The sequence below is a fragment of the Saccopteryx leptura genome, chromosome 9 (assembly GCF_036850995.1).
Source record: "Saccopteryx leptura isolate mSacLep1 chromosome 9, mSacLep1_pri_phased_curated, whole genome shotgun sequence".
Taxonomy (NCBI): domain Eukaryota; kingdom Metazoa; phylum Chordata; class Mammalia; order Chiroptera; family Emballonuridae; genus Saccopteryx; species Saccopteryx leptura.
The window spans coordinates 42337945-42353132 of record NC_089511.1 but is presented as its reverse complement, the minus strand read 5'-3'; the positions used below and the strand labels follow the sequence as shown (position 1 = coordinate 42353132).

Below are 15188 nucleotides of genomic sequence, written 5' to 3'. Positions count from 1 at the left end.
AGAGGAAAGCACGGCGGAGGGGTGGAGAAGCAAATGGGCGCTTCTCCTGTGTGCCCTGGCCGGGAATCGAACCTGGGTCCCCCGCATGCCAGGCCGACGCTCTACCGCTGAGCCAACCGGCCAGGGCCGAGCTCATCTGGTTTGAGCAAAGCTCACCAGCTTGGACCCAAGGTCACTGGCTCAAGCAAGGTGTTACTCAGTCTGCTAAAGGCCCACCGTCAAGGCACAGATGAGAAAGCAATCAATGAACAACTAAGGTGTTGCAATGAAAAACTGATGATTGATGCTTCTCATCTCTCTCCATTCCTGCCTGTCTGTCCCTATCTATCCCTCTGTCTCTGTAAAAAAAATAATAATTTTAAAAATTGAAAAGAAAAATGCCAAGTCCTTGGAAAAATGGGCAAAATATATAAATGAACTATTTTCAGAAAATATGTTCAAACTCAATCATTAGAGAAAAGCAAATTGAAACTGCATTTTTTTTTTTTTTTTTTTTTTTGTATTTTTCCGAAGCTGGAAACGGGGAGAGACAGTCAGACAGACTCCTGCATGCGCCCAACCGGGATCCATCCGGCACACCCACCAGGGGCGATGCTCTGCCCACCAGGGGGCGATGCTCTGCCCCTCTGGGGCGTCACTCTGTTGCGACCAGAGCCACTCTAGCACCTGGGACAGAGGCCAAGGAGCCATCCCCAGCGCCTGGGCCATCTTTGCTCCAATGGAGCCTCGGCTGCTGGAGGGGAAGAGAGTCAGAAAGGAAGGAGAGGGGGAGGGGTGGAGAAGCAGATGGGCGCCTCTCCTGTGTGCTCTGGCCGGGAAACGAACCTGGGACTTCCGCACGCCAGGCCGATGCTCTACCACTGAGCCAACCGGCCAGGGCCTGAAACTGCATTTTGATGCATTTCCCATCTATCAGACTGGGAAAAAGAAAGCCCCAAAATTTGGCAGCTTGCTTTGTTGGCAAGACTATGGGAAAACAGCACTCTGCTACATCAGTGGACATACAACATGGAACCTCATATGAGAAAATCTCCAGCAAACCTACATATACATTTACTCTTTGCTCAAGCAATCCCATTGTTAGGAGTCTGTCCTGGGTGAAATACAAGTTGTGGGACCTTGTACAAAACAACTAGACTGCATTCTTCAGAAGGTCAATGGGGGTAGGATGGAGACTGTTCCAGATTGACAGCCAAGTGCAATACGGGGTCTTTATCGAATCACAGATTTTTTTTTTTTTTTTGTATTTTTTTTGTATTTTAAGTGAGAAGCAGGGAGGCAGACAGACAGACTCCCACATGCGCCTGACCTGGATCAACCCGGCATGCCCACCAGGGGGCGATGCTCTTGCAACCAGAGCTATTCTAGCACCTAAAGGCCAAAGCCATGGAACCATCCTCAGTGCCAGGGCCAACTTTGCTCCAATGGAGCCTTGGCTACAGGAGGGGTAGAGAGAGATAGAAAGAAGGGGAAGGGAGGAGAAGCATGTAGGCCGTTCTGTGTGCCCTGACCGGGAATTGAACCCTGGACTTCCACACACGGGGCCAACACTCTACCGCTGAGCCAACCGGCCAGGGCAGAATCATGGATTTTTAAAAACTATTTTGAAGTACATTTTTGGGACAACTGGGGAAATGTGTATATTGGAGAATATTGTGTCTTGGTTAAATTTCTTTGGTGGGATAACGGTACTGTGGTTATATGAGAGAATATTCTTAGAGGATTTGTTGAAGTATCAATACTAAGGGTGATATCCGCAACTTATTTTCAAATAATTCAGGCCAGGAAACAGGTAGAAAGGAGAAAGATGGCAGCCAGACATCTCAAATGTCAGTTGTTTCTTACCTTTTTCTTTTTCTCTTTTGTTTCTTGCCTTTAAAAAAAAAATTTATATAAGTTTAGCCTGACTAGGCAGTGGTGCATTGGACAGAGCATCAGCCTGGAACACTAAGGACCCTGGTTTGAAACCCCGAGGTCACCAGCTTGAGCACAGGGCCACCGGCTTGACTCTAAAAGTCTCTGGCTTGAAGCCCAAGGTTGCTGGCTCAGCTGGAGCTCCCGCACCCCTGGTCAAGGCACATATGAGAAGCAGTCAAGAAACAACTAAGGAGCCACAACTGTGAGTTGATGTTTTTCATCTCTCTCCTGGTTTCACTGTCTAAAAAGAAAAATAACATTTTATACGTTTAGTTGAGCCAAAACTAATGATTGCTAGAAGTAAGTTCTCAAATGCTCTCGTTTCAGACTTTTTTTTTTTTTTTTTGTATTTTTTCTGAAGCTGGAAACAGGGAGAGACAGTCAGACAGACTCCCGCATGCGCCCGACCGGGATCCACCCGGCACGCCCACCAGGGGCGATGCTCTGCCCACCAGGGGGCGATGCTCTGCCCCTCCGGGGGCGTCGCTCTGCCGCGACCAGAGCCACTCTAGCGCCTGGGGCAGAGGCCAAGGAGCCATCCCCAGCGCCCGGGCCATCTTTGCTCCAATGGAGCCTTGGCTGCGGGAGGGGAAGAGAGAGACAGAGAGGAAGGAGGGGGTGGGGGTGGAGAAGCAAATGGGCGCTTCTCCTATATGCCCTGGCCGGGAATCGAACCCGGGTCCCCCGCACGCCAGGCCAATGCTCTACCGCTGAGCCAACCGGCCAGGGCCTCGTTTCAGACTTTTGACTATGGAAATACCTGATTTTTTTTTTTTTAATGAGGAGGAAAAAAATCCCTAAAAATTCAAAGAAACTAAATAAATGATACTAATTCTGTATCAAGATGGCAAAAGTGTTTCAGATAAGAAATTCAGGTGACGTTAGCCTGACTGGTGGTGGAACAGTGGATAGAGTCGACCTGGGACACTGAGGTCCCTAGTTCAAAACCCCCAAGGTGGTGACTTGAGCTTAAGGTCGCTGGCTCGGCTGGAGCCCCCTGGTCAAGGCACATATGAGAAGCAATCAGTGAACAACTAAAGTGACGCAACTACGAGTTGATGTTTCTCATCTCTCTTCCTGTCTGTCTCTGTCTCTCTTGCTATACACACATACACAACCTGGAATGTTTGAGGAACAAAGTAATATTAAATTACAACCCAAAGTATAACAGATCTATGAGTTCATACTGATATAATTTAATAATTAAATAAAGGGCAGAGAATAGTCAAATCCCAGGTGCAGAAGAATTCCAAATAATTTATGTAGATATTCCACCCTAGAGGAGGTAGAGCTTAACTGCCCATCCCTTGAATGTGGGCTGGAAATAATGACTTCCTTTCAAAGAGCAAGGAAAAAGAGTTGGGTTTCTTTTTCTTTTCTTTTCTTTAGTGACTTTAGAATGGAGAAACCTGTCAAATGCTATGTTAGCAAGATCAAAGTTAACATGAACAGTGGTCAGTCATGTTGATAGTGTGTATCCTAAATTAGAATTGCACTTCTGTGGTCTTAAAAAAAAAAGAAGAAGAAAAGAAAGCCTTATCAGGCAGTGGTGCGGATAGGCAGTTGGCCTGGGACACTGAGGACCCAGATTTGAAACCCCAAGGTCACTGGCTTGAGTGCAAGCTCATCCTGCTTGAGCATGGGCTCACCAGCTTGAGCACAGTGTCGCTGGCTTGAGCAAAGGGTCACTTGCTCTGCTGTAGGCGCCTGGTCAAGGCACATGTTAGAAAGCAATCAGTGAACAACTAAGGTGCCGCAATGAAGAATTGATGCTTCTCGTCAATTCTTTAAAATGTTTAAAATGTGTTTTTAATAGTCCTTATCTGTTTAAAGAAATACGAGGCATGAATTGACAAATGGCTAGAATTTAATATACTTCAGCAAATAAAAATAAGAAATACAGATGAAACAAGGGTAAAATATTAGTAATTGTGGAGAGGTGGGGGAGGTTTGTTTTATTATTCTCTCTACTGTTGCATATTGTTTATAATATTCATAATAAAACATTTTGAGAACTACCAAAAAAGGAGGGATCAGCTGTGACACAAGAAAGGGCACAAACCAAACCTACACGTGAGCTTCTGAATTGACACATTTGACTACAGTCTCTTGGCCTTTACACAAACTATTCCTCCTACGCAGAACATCTCATCCCATTTTCATCTAGCAAAAGCCTTCAGCTGTCATATCCTCCAGGACGCGCCTCCTCTGAGCTTCCCACGTGATGTCCCTTCTGGGAGTCCTTGGCAGGTAGGTACGTGTCTGTCTGCCGCAGATTGGCAACCCACGGTCGCCAGCTGTCTCCAGCCTCACCCAGCCCTGAGTTTATGCGGACTTAAGTGTTTTAAAACTTCCAGAACGGGCCTCGCGGTGGCACTGGAGGGGCCTCCGAACCTTCCCGAGTTTTCAGAGGTCCAGTTTCCACTTTAGGGACGGACCAACCTTATCTGTTTAAAGAAATATGAGGCATGAAGTGACAAATAGCTAGAATGACCAACTGCCTTTTGAGCGCTCCCACTTGCCTACGATCCCAGGTGAAGGCCCGACCGCCCCTTCCCGGCACTCTCACAGACCCAGGCTCTTCTACCGGTTGTTTTTTCCAGCACTCTAATTGGCTGACTTTCTCCCTTGGGCAGGTTCTCCGGGAGTGGCCAGACTCTCACTGGCCCTCGCTCTGAAGACTGACTCACGCTGCGTATGATGTCACGCACCAGCGCCCGTCGCTTTTTCTTTAGGTCATCGGCGGGCGCCTGCACCGACGAAGCCAGAGAGTACACAGCGAAACAGGAGAATACGAGGCGGTAGTAGCGGCAGCAGCGAAGGCAGAAGCTATGGCTGGGGCGGGGCCGGCCCCGGGACTCCCGGGTGCAGGAGGACCCATGATCCCGGGCCCCGGCGCCAGCATTCCGGGAAAGAGCGGCGAAGAACGCCTGAAGGAGATGGAGGCGGAGATGGCCCTGTAAGGCCCGCGACAGGGTGGGATAAAAGTCCCAGAGTGAGAGCCGCCGAGCCCTGGAGCCTCCAGGCCACGATAGGCCCGACATATGGCTCAGTCACAGGGAAGTGGGACCTTCGGGAATGTGGGAGCGAGAGTAAGGAGAGGTTGGCAGGGGTGAAGGCGCTGTCTCGATATAGACAGCGTTCCAGAATTGGTGCAGCAAGGCCCTGAGCTGTGTGTGGTGTCTGTCCTGCTCCCCCAGGTTTGAGCAGGAAGTTCTGGGTGCTCCGGTAACGGGGATCCCAACTGCTATGCCTACGGTCCCCACGGTAGAAGCAATACAGGTCCCAGCAGCTCCTGTCATCCGCCCTATTATCGCGACCAACACATACCAGCAGGTACGTCTGAGCTGTGGCATCTAAGTCAGAAAGCGAAGTGCCTGGAATTCAGTGTTTGTCTACAGAGCTGTTGACATGTTGGCTTATTAATTTGCATGACATTTTATGTGCCAGGCATTGAGGACACAGTAATGGCTAAGACAAACAATGTTTCCCCCCTTTGAGAGCTTATATTCTCAAGCATGTTGTTTAGTAGAACTTTATGCAATGATGGAAATGTCTGTATTTGTTTAAAATATGTATTTGAGTTAAATAGTTCCTCGTCTCATTAGTCACATTCAAGTGCTCAATAGCTAGCTATGTAGGACTAGAGAGAGACTACTCAAAAGAAAAACAATTAGATGAGACTTGTTCACTCTGTCAACAGATAACTTTGGGTGCCTTCTATTCACCAGCACTATTCTAGGAATTAGGCATATGTAGCAGAGAACAAAACACTACCTTTTGGAGTTTACCTTTTACTTGGGAGAGACAGGTCAAAGTGCAGTCAGAGGGACAGAGGTTTGTCATCGTAGTCAGGGAAAGCCTTTCTGAGGAGGTAACATTTTAGCAAAGATATAAAAGGCTGTGATAGAGGGAACCATGAAGCTATCTGGAGGAAGAGCATTTCGAGTCGAGAGAACTGCTGGTGCAAGGGCCATGAAGCAGGTGCATATCTGACATGTTCAAGGAACAGCAGGGAGAATAGTGTGGCTGGAGTGGAGTGAGCAAGTGGGAGGGTGAGAGGAGATGTGGACAGAAAGGCGATAGACAACACATCTGGTAGGGTTTTGTGGGCCATCATAAGGACCTTGGTTTCCCTCTGAGATGGAAACCGACTGAGAGATTTTGATCAGAGGGATGATATGATCAACTTACATGTTAAGAGGGTTGCTCTGGCTGTGTTTGGAAAACGGAATGTAGGAAGGCAAGGGCAGAATCAAGGAGACAAAGAGGCTACTGTAATGATCAAGGAAAAAGATAATGTTGTCTTGGACCAGGGTGGTGGCATGGGAGATGAGGAGGACAGGCTGGACATAATTTCAGATAGACCTAAGTGCTATGGGGCAGTTGAAACAGCAAGATGGTGAGAGAAGTTGCTACTAAAGATGGGCTAAAGACAGCTTTAGCTATTGTGATCCCAAAAGCCTCCCTGAAAAAAATGCCATTTTAACTAAGACCTAAAGGTTGACAGGTAGCCAGCCCCACACAGAATGTAAAGAAGGAAACCCTTGGCCTCCCAGGGTGAGCCAGCCAGGGCAGTTTGGGAGCACGGAGTCAAGCCCCTTACCCCAACCTCCTCCCCAACAGGTCCAACAGACTCTGGAGGCCCGTGCAGCCGCTGCAGCCACAGTGGTTTCTCCCATGGTGGGCCCTCCTTTTGTTGGCCCAGGTAAGTACAGAGTGGTGGGGTGAGGGAGCCAGGGGATTGGGCAGGGTGATAAGAAGGGATGCCCAGGACTCTCTTCCCACCATCCTTGTCTCTCCTCTCCCAACAGTTGGCTTTGGCCCTGGTGATCGGAGTCACCTAGACAGTCCAGAGGCTCGAGAAGCCATGTTTTTGCGGCGAGCAGGTAGGTGTGGGGCCAGGAAACCCACATTTAACCAAGCACTCTTATTTCAACTACTTCAGCCTCTTGCTTGATTTATTCCTCAAACTCATCCTGTCCATTTCATCCCCACACTGATGTTGTCATCTTCCTAAAGTACAAAATTGGCCTTAATAAGGCTTACTTTGATCATTGCAAACCAACTTCCTGTCACTCCTGATCCCTACCCTTTGCTGTGTTTCCTCATAGCACTTAACACCTTATAAATTTACTTGTTACCTTTTGCTTCCTCTGAAACATAAGCTCCAGGAGGGGCAGAATTCTTGGTATCTGTCATATAGTAAACATTACATGGTATCTGTTGATGAAATTAACAAACTATCAAACAAGCACCAAGCTGTTTGCCTGGCAGTCAGGACCCTACATCTCTTGTGCCCTTACAAAGAGGGATCCCCACATCTTCCCCAAAAGCCTTAAACATTGCTGGGATGTGCCAGCAATGCTCTTGTTGACATTCTCCCCTTCTCACTGTCACCCAGCTGTAACCTTCTTTAGAAGGTTGTATCAACTAACCAAAATCAAAACAAAATCAACCAAATTCTGTTCTCTCCACAGGCCTTTCTTACTTTTCGTTGTTGAGATGAACTTTATATACGTAGTCAATTTTTGTGGTAGTACTTCCTAATGAATATGAAAAGGATATGTGTTCTCTAAAGTTCTGGTGTAATCTGTTAGATTAAATGTATTATAAAATCTTGTTATACTTTTTTAACCTGATATCTGAGAAATTTTAACATCTCTTACTCTTTAGTATGGTTTTGATCAAAATGCAAATCTAACCTAGTCACCCTGCCCAGCTCCCAACCCTGTTGTAACCCCTTGGTACCCTCAGGAGGACATTCATGGCTCAGCTAATAAGGCTGTGCTTGGATGCCTGCTGAGCACTTGACCATTCTCTTATAATGTTCTCCAACTCTTACTTCCTCTATTACAATTACACTAAATTGAAAAGGGGAAAATATTTTATTTATAAATGTTCTCCTTTGCCAGTACTTTTCCAATCATCTTTTGCATGATAACTCTTCGTTATCCTTTGGGTTTTGGCTCCCGGGTCTCTTTCTTCAGGAAGCCATCTCTTGTCTCCCTGGATGTCAGAGGGCTCCTCTGGGCTCCCACTATTCCTTGGACTTTCCGCCATCCCAACCCTAATCACTCTGCTATCACTTTCTGGGCTGTCTCCTACTCTAGATCAGGGGCTCCCTAAGAGCCCTCAGTCTTTTGATGTGTCTGTGGTATTCCCCAGGTTAGGGACAGGCACAGAGGAGATCCTCAATAGTAAATTTCTGCTGAATGAACAAATGAAAAGACCCCTGCATCTCCCAGAAGGCTTCCACACTCTTCTCCAGTATTTCTTGGGTGCTGAGAGTACCCCCCCCCCACACACACACACACCTTGCCCCAAGTGCCCTGGTACCCCATGACACACACCCCCATCTCTCTTTCCCACAGCTGTGGCCCCCCAGAGGGCCCCTATCCTGCGTCCGGCCTTCGTCCCCCATGTGCTTCAGAGAGCAGGTGAGGGGCCAGGGTCATCATCCCTGCCACATAACCCCCCCCCTTCAAGCCCTCTAACTCCCCCACTAACACCCTGACAGATTCTGCTCTTTCTTCTGCTGCAGGTGGTCCTCGCCCTATGGCCCTGCGGCCCCCTCACCAGGCCCTTGTAGGTCCCCCTCTGCCTGGGCCTCCTGGGCCCCCTATGATGCTACCACCTATGGCTCGGGCCCCAGGGCCCCCCCTTGGCTCCATGGCTGCTCTAAGGCCTCCTCTAGTAAGTGTGGTCGGGGAGTTGGTGGTCAGAGGAGCAGTGGGTGGGGCAATCTCGATCCTGGCCTGCCAGGCTGTGTCTGAGTCTGCCTTTTCCCTGCTTTCCGTGTCTGTGCTCTCTCGTTCTCTGGCTCTGGCTCTGTCTTTCCTTGTATTTCTGTGACTGAATCTTTGTTTTTCTATTTATTTATTTATTTATTTATTTATTTATTTATTTATTTATTTATTTATTTTTAAAGAGTTTATTCATTTTAGAGAGAGAGAAAGGGAGGGGGGAGAAGCCGGAACCATCAGCTTGTAGCTGCTTCTCGTATGTACCTTGACCAGGCAAGCCTGGGGTTTTGAACTGGTGACCTCAGTTCCAGATTGACTTGACGTTCTATCCACTGCACCACCACAGGTCACGTTTTTCTTTCTTTTTTTTTTTTTTTTTGAGAAAAGTATAGGAGCACATGCTGTGGATATAGTTCTATCTGTATATCTTTATTTTCCCATTGATTGTACTTTCCTTGTCTGTGTGTGTGTGTGTGTGTGTGTGTGTGCGCGCGCGCCCTTATATCTCTGCGTTTCTCTGTCCCTGTGTCCCTGACTAGAGACTCCTTTCTCTGTCTAGATATCTCTTACCTGCTTGCTTTGTTGTAGAGGTTGGGAGTGGGCTAAGGTCTGAGCCTTAAGCTGACCTCCTCATTCCTCCCCTTTGGCCACAGGAAGAGCCGGCAACACCCCGAGAGCTGGGCCTAGGCCTGGGGTTGGGCCTGAAAGAGAAGGAGGAGGCAGTGGTGGCAGCGGCAGCCGGGCTGGAGGATGCTAGCACAGCAGTAGCTGTGGGGGCAGGAGGCACCCCAGCTGGCCCTGCTGTGATCGGGCCCAGCCTACCACTGGCCCTGGCCATGCCTTTGCCTGAACCTGAGCCCCTACCCCTCCCTCTGGAAGTGGTGCGAGGCCTACTGCCCCCACTACGCATTCCTGAGCTCCTGTCCTTGCGTCCGCGACCCCGGCCCCCACGGCCTGAGCCACCGCCTGGTCTCATGGCTCTGGAGGTAAGCAAGGAGCACCACAGTGGGAGAATGGAAGGGGAGATGACGTCAGAGTAATGGCGCGGTAGGAAGAGAATGGAAGGGACTAGGCGGGCAGACAGCAGCCCATGAGTTACACACACAGACACACAGGTAGCCCTCTACTGATGGAGGTAGGAGGGACCCAGGAAGTTGGAGGGGCTGGGAAGACATGAGAAAGAGGGTGACAGGCACACATACCCCACACCCAGGAGCACATTCAGTCCTTTCACTATGGAGGCAGGAGGGCCAGGGGGCAGAGAAAGGTGGAAAGGGGAAAGATGAGTCCAAAAGACTCCTAACACCAAGCCTTTGCTCCCCTTTCTTCTGCAGGTCCCAGAGCCATTGGGTGAGGACAAGAAGAAGGGAAAGCCAGAGAAATTGAAACGCTGCATTCGCACAGCAGCTGGGAGCAGCTGGGAAGACCCCAGCCTACTGGAGTGGGATGCAGGTAAATAGGCCGAAGTCCAGGGTCTTACATTACTCGGCCAAAGTCAGGCCAAGCTCTCCTCATTGGAACAGAGACAGGAAAGGCGAGCCAGTCAGCTCTACAACTGTCTCCTCTCTAGAGAGAGCACTGTTATTAGCACACTTCATGGAGAATTAGGCTGTGGCTCTGAGAGGCAGGCCCTCATCCAGCCACTGAACAGAACTTGGTGGAGGTGATTGGCACCTAGGACCTTCTGGCCTCTGTTTTATTCATGAAGGGCCTGGTTGCTAAAGGTAGAAGAGCATTCTTTTTTCTCCCAACTTCTTATGAAAAATGCTAAACATTGAACTATGCAGTTTAGCCATATATCCACCACCTAGATTCAGCAATTAATATTTTGCTATATTTATTTTATATCTCTGTATGTATGTGTGTTTTGTAGGGTTTTTTTCTTGAAGTAAGTTATAAATTATCACTTTACTCCTAAATACCTCAGTATTCATCTCCTAAGAAAAGTGACATTCTCTTTCATGTCATAATACCATTAATGTTTCCATCTTCTGGTTCTCCTTTCTTCTTGTCCTCACCCGGCAGAAGAAAGGGACCTACAGAAGAAAGGGGGGCAAAGACTTGGTGTTGGGAGTTTTTTGGACCCATCTGCCCCCCTCCTACCCTCTTTCCTCTAAGAAAATTAACAATAATTCTGTGGTATCTCATATTCCATTTATATTCAAATTCACTCAGTTTTCCCCAAATTATCTGTTACAGCCATTTTTCCCAAAATCAGGATACATGCAGTTTTATGCCTCTAGATTATCTTTTTTTTTTCTTATTAAGTGAGAGGTGGGAAGGCAGAGAGACAGACTTCCGCATGCACCCCGACTGGGTTCCACCCAGCAAGCCCCCTATCAGGTGATGCTCTGCCCATTGCTCTATTCCATTGCTCGGGAACTGAGCTACATTAGCACCTGAATTGAGGTCATGGAGCCATCCTCTGCACCTGGGGCCAGCTTGCTCGAACCATTCAAGCCATGGCTACAGGAGGAGAAGAGAAAGAGAGAAAGAAGGGGGAAGGGTGTAGGAGCAGATGGTCACTTCTTTGTGCCCTGACCAGTAATCAAACCTGGGACTTCCGCAGGCCTGGCTGACGCTCTACTGCTGAGCCAACCGCCCAAGGCTTATATTATCTTTCGATGAGAATGTTTTCCCTCCCACTGCTTTGTCTTGTGTATAATACAGTGGTAGTCAACCTGGTCCCTACTGCCCACTAGTGGGTGTTCCAGCTTTCATGGTGGGTGGTAGCAGAGCAACTAAAGTATAAATAAAAAGATAGATTTAACTATAGTAAGTTGTTTTATAAAGATTTAGTTTGCCAAACTTAGCAGAAATCCTACATAAAGTACTTGGTAATTATTATTATATGCTTTAACTTGCTGTAACTCTGCTTTATAAATTTTATAAAGTAAAGTTACTTCCCTACTTTATAAATCACCATTACTGTGGAACCAGTGGGCGATTAGAAAATTTTACTACTAACAGAGATACAAAAGTGGGAGGTAGGTATAAAAAGGTTGACTACCCCTGGTATAATAGTTATTTGAAGTATCTAAACCAGTTGTCTTGTAAAAGGTCTAGCCCTGAGTTTGTCGGATTATTTTCTCTTGGGTTGGCCTAACTTGTTCTCAGAGAGTGTCTTTAATTACCACAGAAACCATGGGACAACCCCATTTGTAGCCAAGGAAAGAAACCTACCTCCCATCTCAGACCTTCACTTCTGCCTCTTCTCCTGTGATAGTCTGTTACCCCAGGTCAGGGTCATAGCAGCTTGGGCCCAGATGTGGCCAGTACAGATTATAGACCGTAGTTTTGTGACACTGGGGAAGTAACTTAGCCTTTCCAGTCTCATTTTCCTCCTCTCCAACAAGGGGATAACAATAGTATGTGTTTCATGGGGAAGGGCTTTTTTGGGTGTGCGCACATTCAGTTGAGGCTCAGGTCCAGCCCAGGGGATATGCCCAGAAATGGCAACTGATGTCAGCTTTGAAGAAGGGTTGGGCAATGTGTTCAGATGTCGGGGACTCAAGTGGAAATGAAGGGAGGGATTTGCAGAGGAAGCAGAGCTGAGGAAAGATGAAGTGCTGCCATGTGGGAGCAAGCAATGATACAGACCCAGGGGATGTCCATGGGGAGGTGTCCAGGAGACCAAGGGCTGCTAGGGGCTCAGAGGAGAGGCCAGGTCTTGGACAGAATTAGGGGCTTCATTATGGGTATGGGTGAGATGACCCTAGGGTGGGGAAGGGTAGTGCAGTTAATTAAAAGCTCTGAACCCAGATGCCTGAGTTCTTGTCCCAGCTCTACCACTTCCTGGTTGAGTAACTTTGGGCAAGTGACTTGACCTCTCTGTGCCATGGTGTAAAAGGGTTCTTGAGAGAGCCATATGTGTTAAAAAAAAAACCTCTTAAATGCTTAGCAGGGAGCCTAGCACAGTGTAAATGCCATACAGGTGTTGGCTGTTATTACTGAGGGGGCCACAGGTAGAGACTGCTGGGGATACAGAGGGATCGTGGCTTGGGCAGTGGGGGCGTGCCTCCAGAGAAGGTAGGGCCCTTTAAATAAGGCAGACAGTGGGCCAGGTATCTGCATGCCCTGACTTCCTCTCTCCCAACCCCAGATGACTTCCGGATCTTCTGTGGGGATCTGGGCAATGAGGTGAACGATGACATCTTGGCACGCGCCTTCAGCCGCTTCCCATCCTTCCTTAAAGCTAAGGTGATCCGTGACAAGCGCACAGGCAAAACCAAGGGCTATGGCTTCGTTAGCTTTAAAGACCCCAGTGACTATGTGCGCGCCATGCGTGAGATGAATGGTAAGTGAGGCTTCCCCTAGTATGGGTGTGACAGACATCTGATAAACCTGACCCCACACTCTCCATTTCCACAGGGAAGTATGTGGGTTCACGCCCCATCAAGCTGCGCAAGAGCATGTGGAAGGACCGGAACCTGGATGTGGTGCGCAAGAAGCAGAAGGAGAAGAAGAAGTTGGGCCTGAGATAGGGTCTGTGGCCAGGCACCCGCTCCCACCTGGCCGGGCGCTGACTTCTCCACACAGTTCTCTTTGGAAAACCCCAAGTATCCACCCACCCGTCCTCTCTAAAACCAGTTTCAATAAATTTTTGTTCATTTCCATCCCTGGCTAGACTTGGGAGCACTCTTTAGGGTACAAGTCCCAGAATCTTCTCACCGGGGAAAAATGGGGAGCCTTGAAAGTTTACCCAGACAGCGATGTAGATGGGCATTTTTCAGCCCCTACTGAGTGCCCATTACATCTTCTGGCAACTTCTTACGTGCACGCTGAGTGCAGCCTATTCCCCAGAAGAGGAAGCTAAGGCTGTGGCAGGGCTGAAGCCAAGCCAAGACTCACGCCCGTGCTCTTCTGACTCCAGCCTGTGTTCTCAGCACTACAGTAGGGGGGTCTCCTGGACCCTGCCTTTCTGGAGTTCACAGCCTTTAGGCTTTCTACAAACTCATCTAGGATAGAGACACAAAGATGATGGAAACAGCCTGACCTGTGGTGGCGCAGTGGATAAAGCGTCAACCTGGAACGCTGAGGTCGCCGGTTCAAAACCCTGGGCTTGCTTGATCAAGGCACATATGGGAGTTGATGCTTCCTGCTCCTCCCTCCCTCTTCTCTCTCTCTCTCATTCTCTCTCCTCTCTAAAAATTAATAAAAGAAAACTTTAAAAAAAAAATTAAAGAATTAAAAAAAAAAAGACGATGAAAACAGTGCCAGGCCCTTTCCTTAGAGCTCCTGGTCCAGAAGGCAAAAGATAGGCCCGTTGCCAGATGACTGGTCAGGGTTGGGATAGGAGAGCTCAGTGAGACTGGGGAGTCGAGGAGGGCTTCCTGAGAAAACCGCCCTCCCTTTTTTTAATTAATTTTAGAGGAGGAAAGGAAAAAGCGCACAAGAGAAACATTGATTTGTTGTTCTACTTGTTTATGCATTCATTGGTTGGTGTTTGTATGTGCCCTGACCAGGGATAAAACCTGCAAATGATTTATCAGAGCAGTGCTCCAGCTGAGCTGGGCCATGGCCAGAACTGGTCGCTTCTGAGACTGTCTCTCCAGCATTCTTTGTCTCCCAGTCTGCAGTCTTCAGCCTCTGGATCTCTGACGCCGTTTCCCAGTTTTTCACTGCCAAACCCCAGCCTTCTCTCTTGCTCTATGTTTCTGTGGGGTCTTGAGTGTTTTTGTGTCTGTCTTTGTGTATCTCTATCTCTCTGAGTCAGTTCTTTTTCTGTGGGAGTCTCCCGCATCTCTTTTCCCAGCTCCAAGCTTGTCTCTGCCTGTCTGAATAAGGGTCCATGCATGACCTTGAATACCAGACTAAGAACTTAGACCAGGGGTCCCCAAACTACGGCCCTCGGGCCGTATGCGGCCCCCTGAGGCCATTTATCCGGCCCCCCGCCGCACTTCTGGAAGGGGCACCTCTTTCATTGGTGGTCAGTGAGAGGAGCATAGTTCTCATTGAAATACTGGTCAGTTTGTTGATTTAAATTTACTTGTTCTTTATTTTAAATATTGTATTTGTTCCCGTTTTGTTTTTTTACTTTAAAATAAGGTATGTGCAGTGTGCATAGGGATTTGTTCATTTTTTTTTTTATAGTCCGGCCCTCCAACGGTCTGAGGGACAGTGAACTGGCCCCCTGTGTAAGAAGTTTGGGGACCCCTGCCTTAGACTTTACCCTGAAAGCAGCAGCCTGCCTCAAGAAGCTGAGACAGTTCAAGCAGGAAACACATCACAGATCACTGTAGGAAGAGCCCTGGGACTACTGTGGGCTGGCGATCTGGAAAGGCCTGGGCAGGGATGAGGCAGAGGGAGATTGCATGGTTCAGGCATGAGGCGGGGATGAGGGTCTCCCAGGACCATAGTGGTCAGGACCCCGGATCAGTAGGGGAAAAAGGTGGGGAATAATGCCAAGGCCTCTCAGGGAAGCTAGTCACCCAGGAGAGGTGTCAAATTTCCTGTTCCTGTCTTACGCCTTTACTGCCCCCTCTGTGATGTCACATTTTCCAGTCTGGTCAGAGGGTGAGGGCC

At 48.4% G+C, this 15188-nt stretch overlaps 1 protein-coding gene across 3 annotated transcripts; it reads left to right on the top strand.

Annotated features, from left to right (window-relative positions):
- The first annotated feature begins 4562 nt into the window (after positions 1-4562).
- On the top strand, positions 4563-13279 carry RBM42 (RNA binding motif protein 42). 3 transcript variants are annotated; one of them, XM_066348253.1, is made up of 10 exons: positions 4563-4876; positions 5118-5253; positions 6544-6625; positions 6732-6806; positions 8292-8357; positions 8438-8613; positions 9317-9649; positions 9998-10115; positions 12766-12960; positions 13035-13279. In XM_066348253.1, exons 1-10 carry the CDS (start codon positions 4749-4751, stop codon positions 13145-13147), a joined length of 1422 nt encoding a protein of 473 aa, XP_066204350.1. In that variant the 5' UTR covers positions 4563-4748; the 3' UTR covers positions 13148-13279. The 3 variants fall into 3 exon arrangements, with proteins under 3 accessions (XP_066204350.1, XP_066204348.1, XP_066204349.1); XM_066348251.1 differs by having other exon boundaries at positions 4653-4876; positions 8462-8613; XM_066348252.1 differs by lacking the exon at positions 8292-8357 and having other exon boundaries at positions 4653-4876; positions 8462-8613.
- The last annotated feature ends 1909 nt before the right edge of the window (positions 13280-15188 follow it).

What these genes read in the sequence shown, in the direction of transcription:
- RBM42 (XM_066348253.1), top strand. Translation starts at nt 4,749, where the DNA reads ATGGCTGGGGCGGGGCCGGCCCCGGGACTCCCGGGTGCAGGAGGACCC. An exon ending in CATGTTTTTGCGGCGAGCAG is followed by an intron (nt 6,807 to 8,291) that starts GTAGGTGTGGGG and finishes TCTTTCCCACAG; the next exon opens with CTGTGGCCCCCCAGAGGGCC. An exon ending in CTGGTCTCATGGCTCTGGAG is followed by an intron (nt 9,650 to 9,997) that starts GTAAGCAAGGAG and finishes TTTCTTCTGCAG; the next exon opens with GTCCCAGAGCCATTGGGTGA.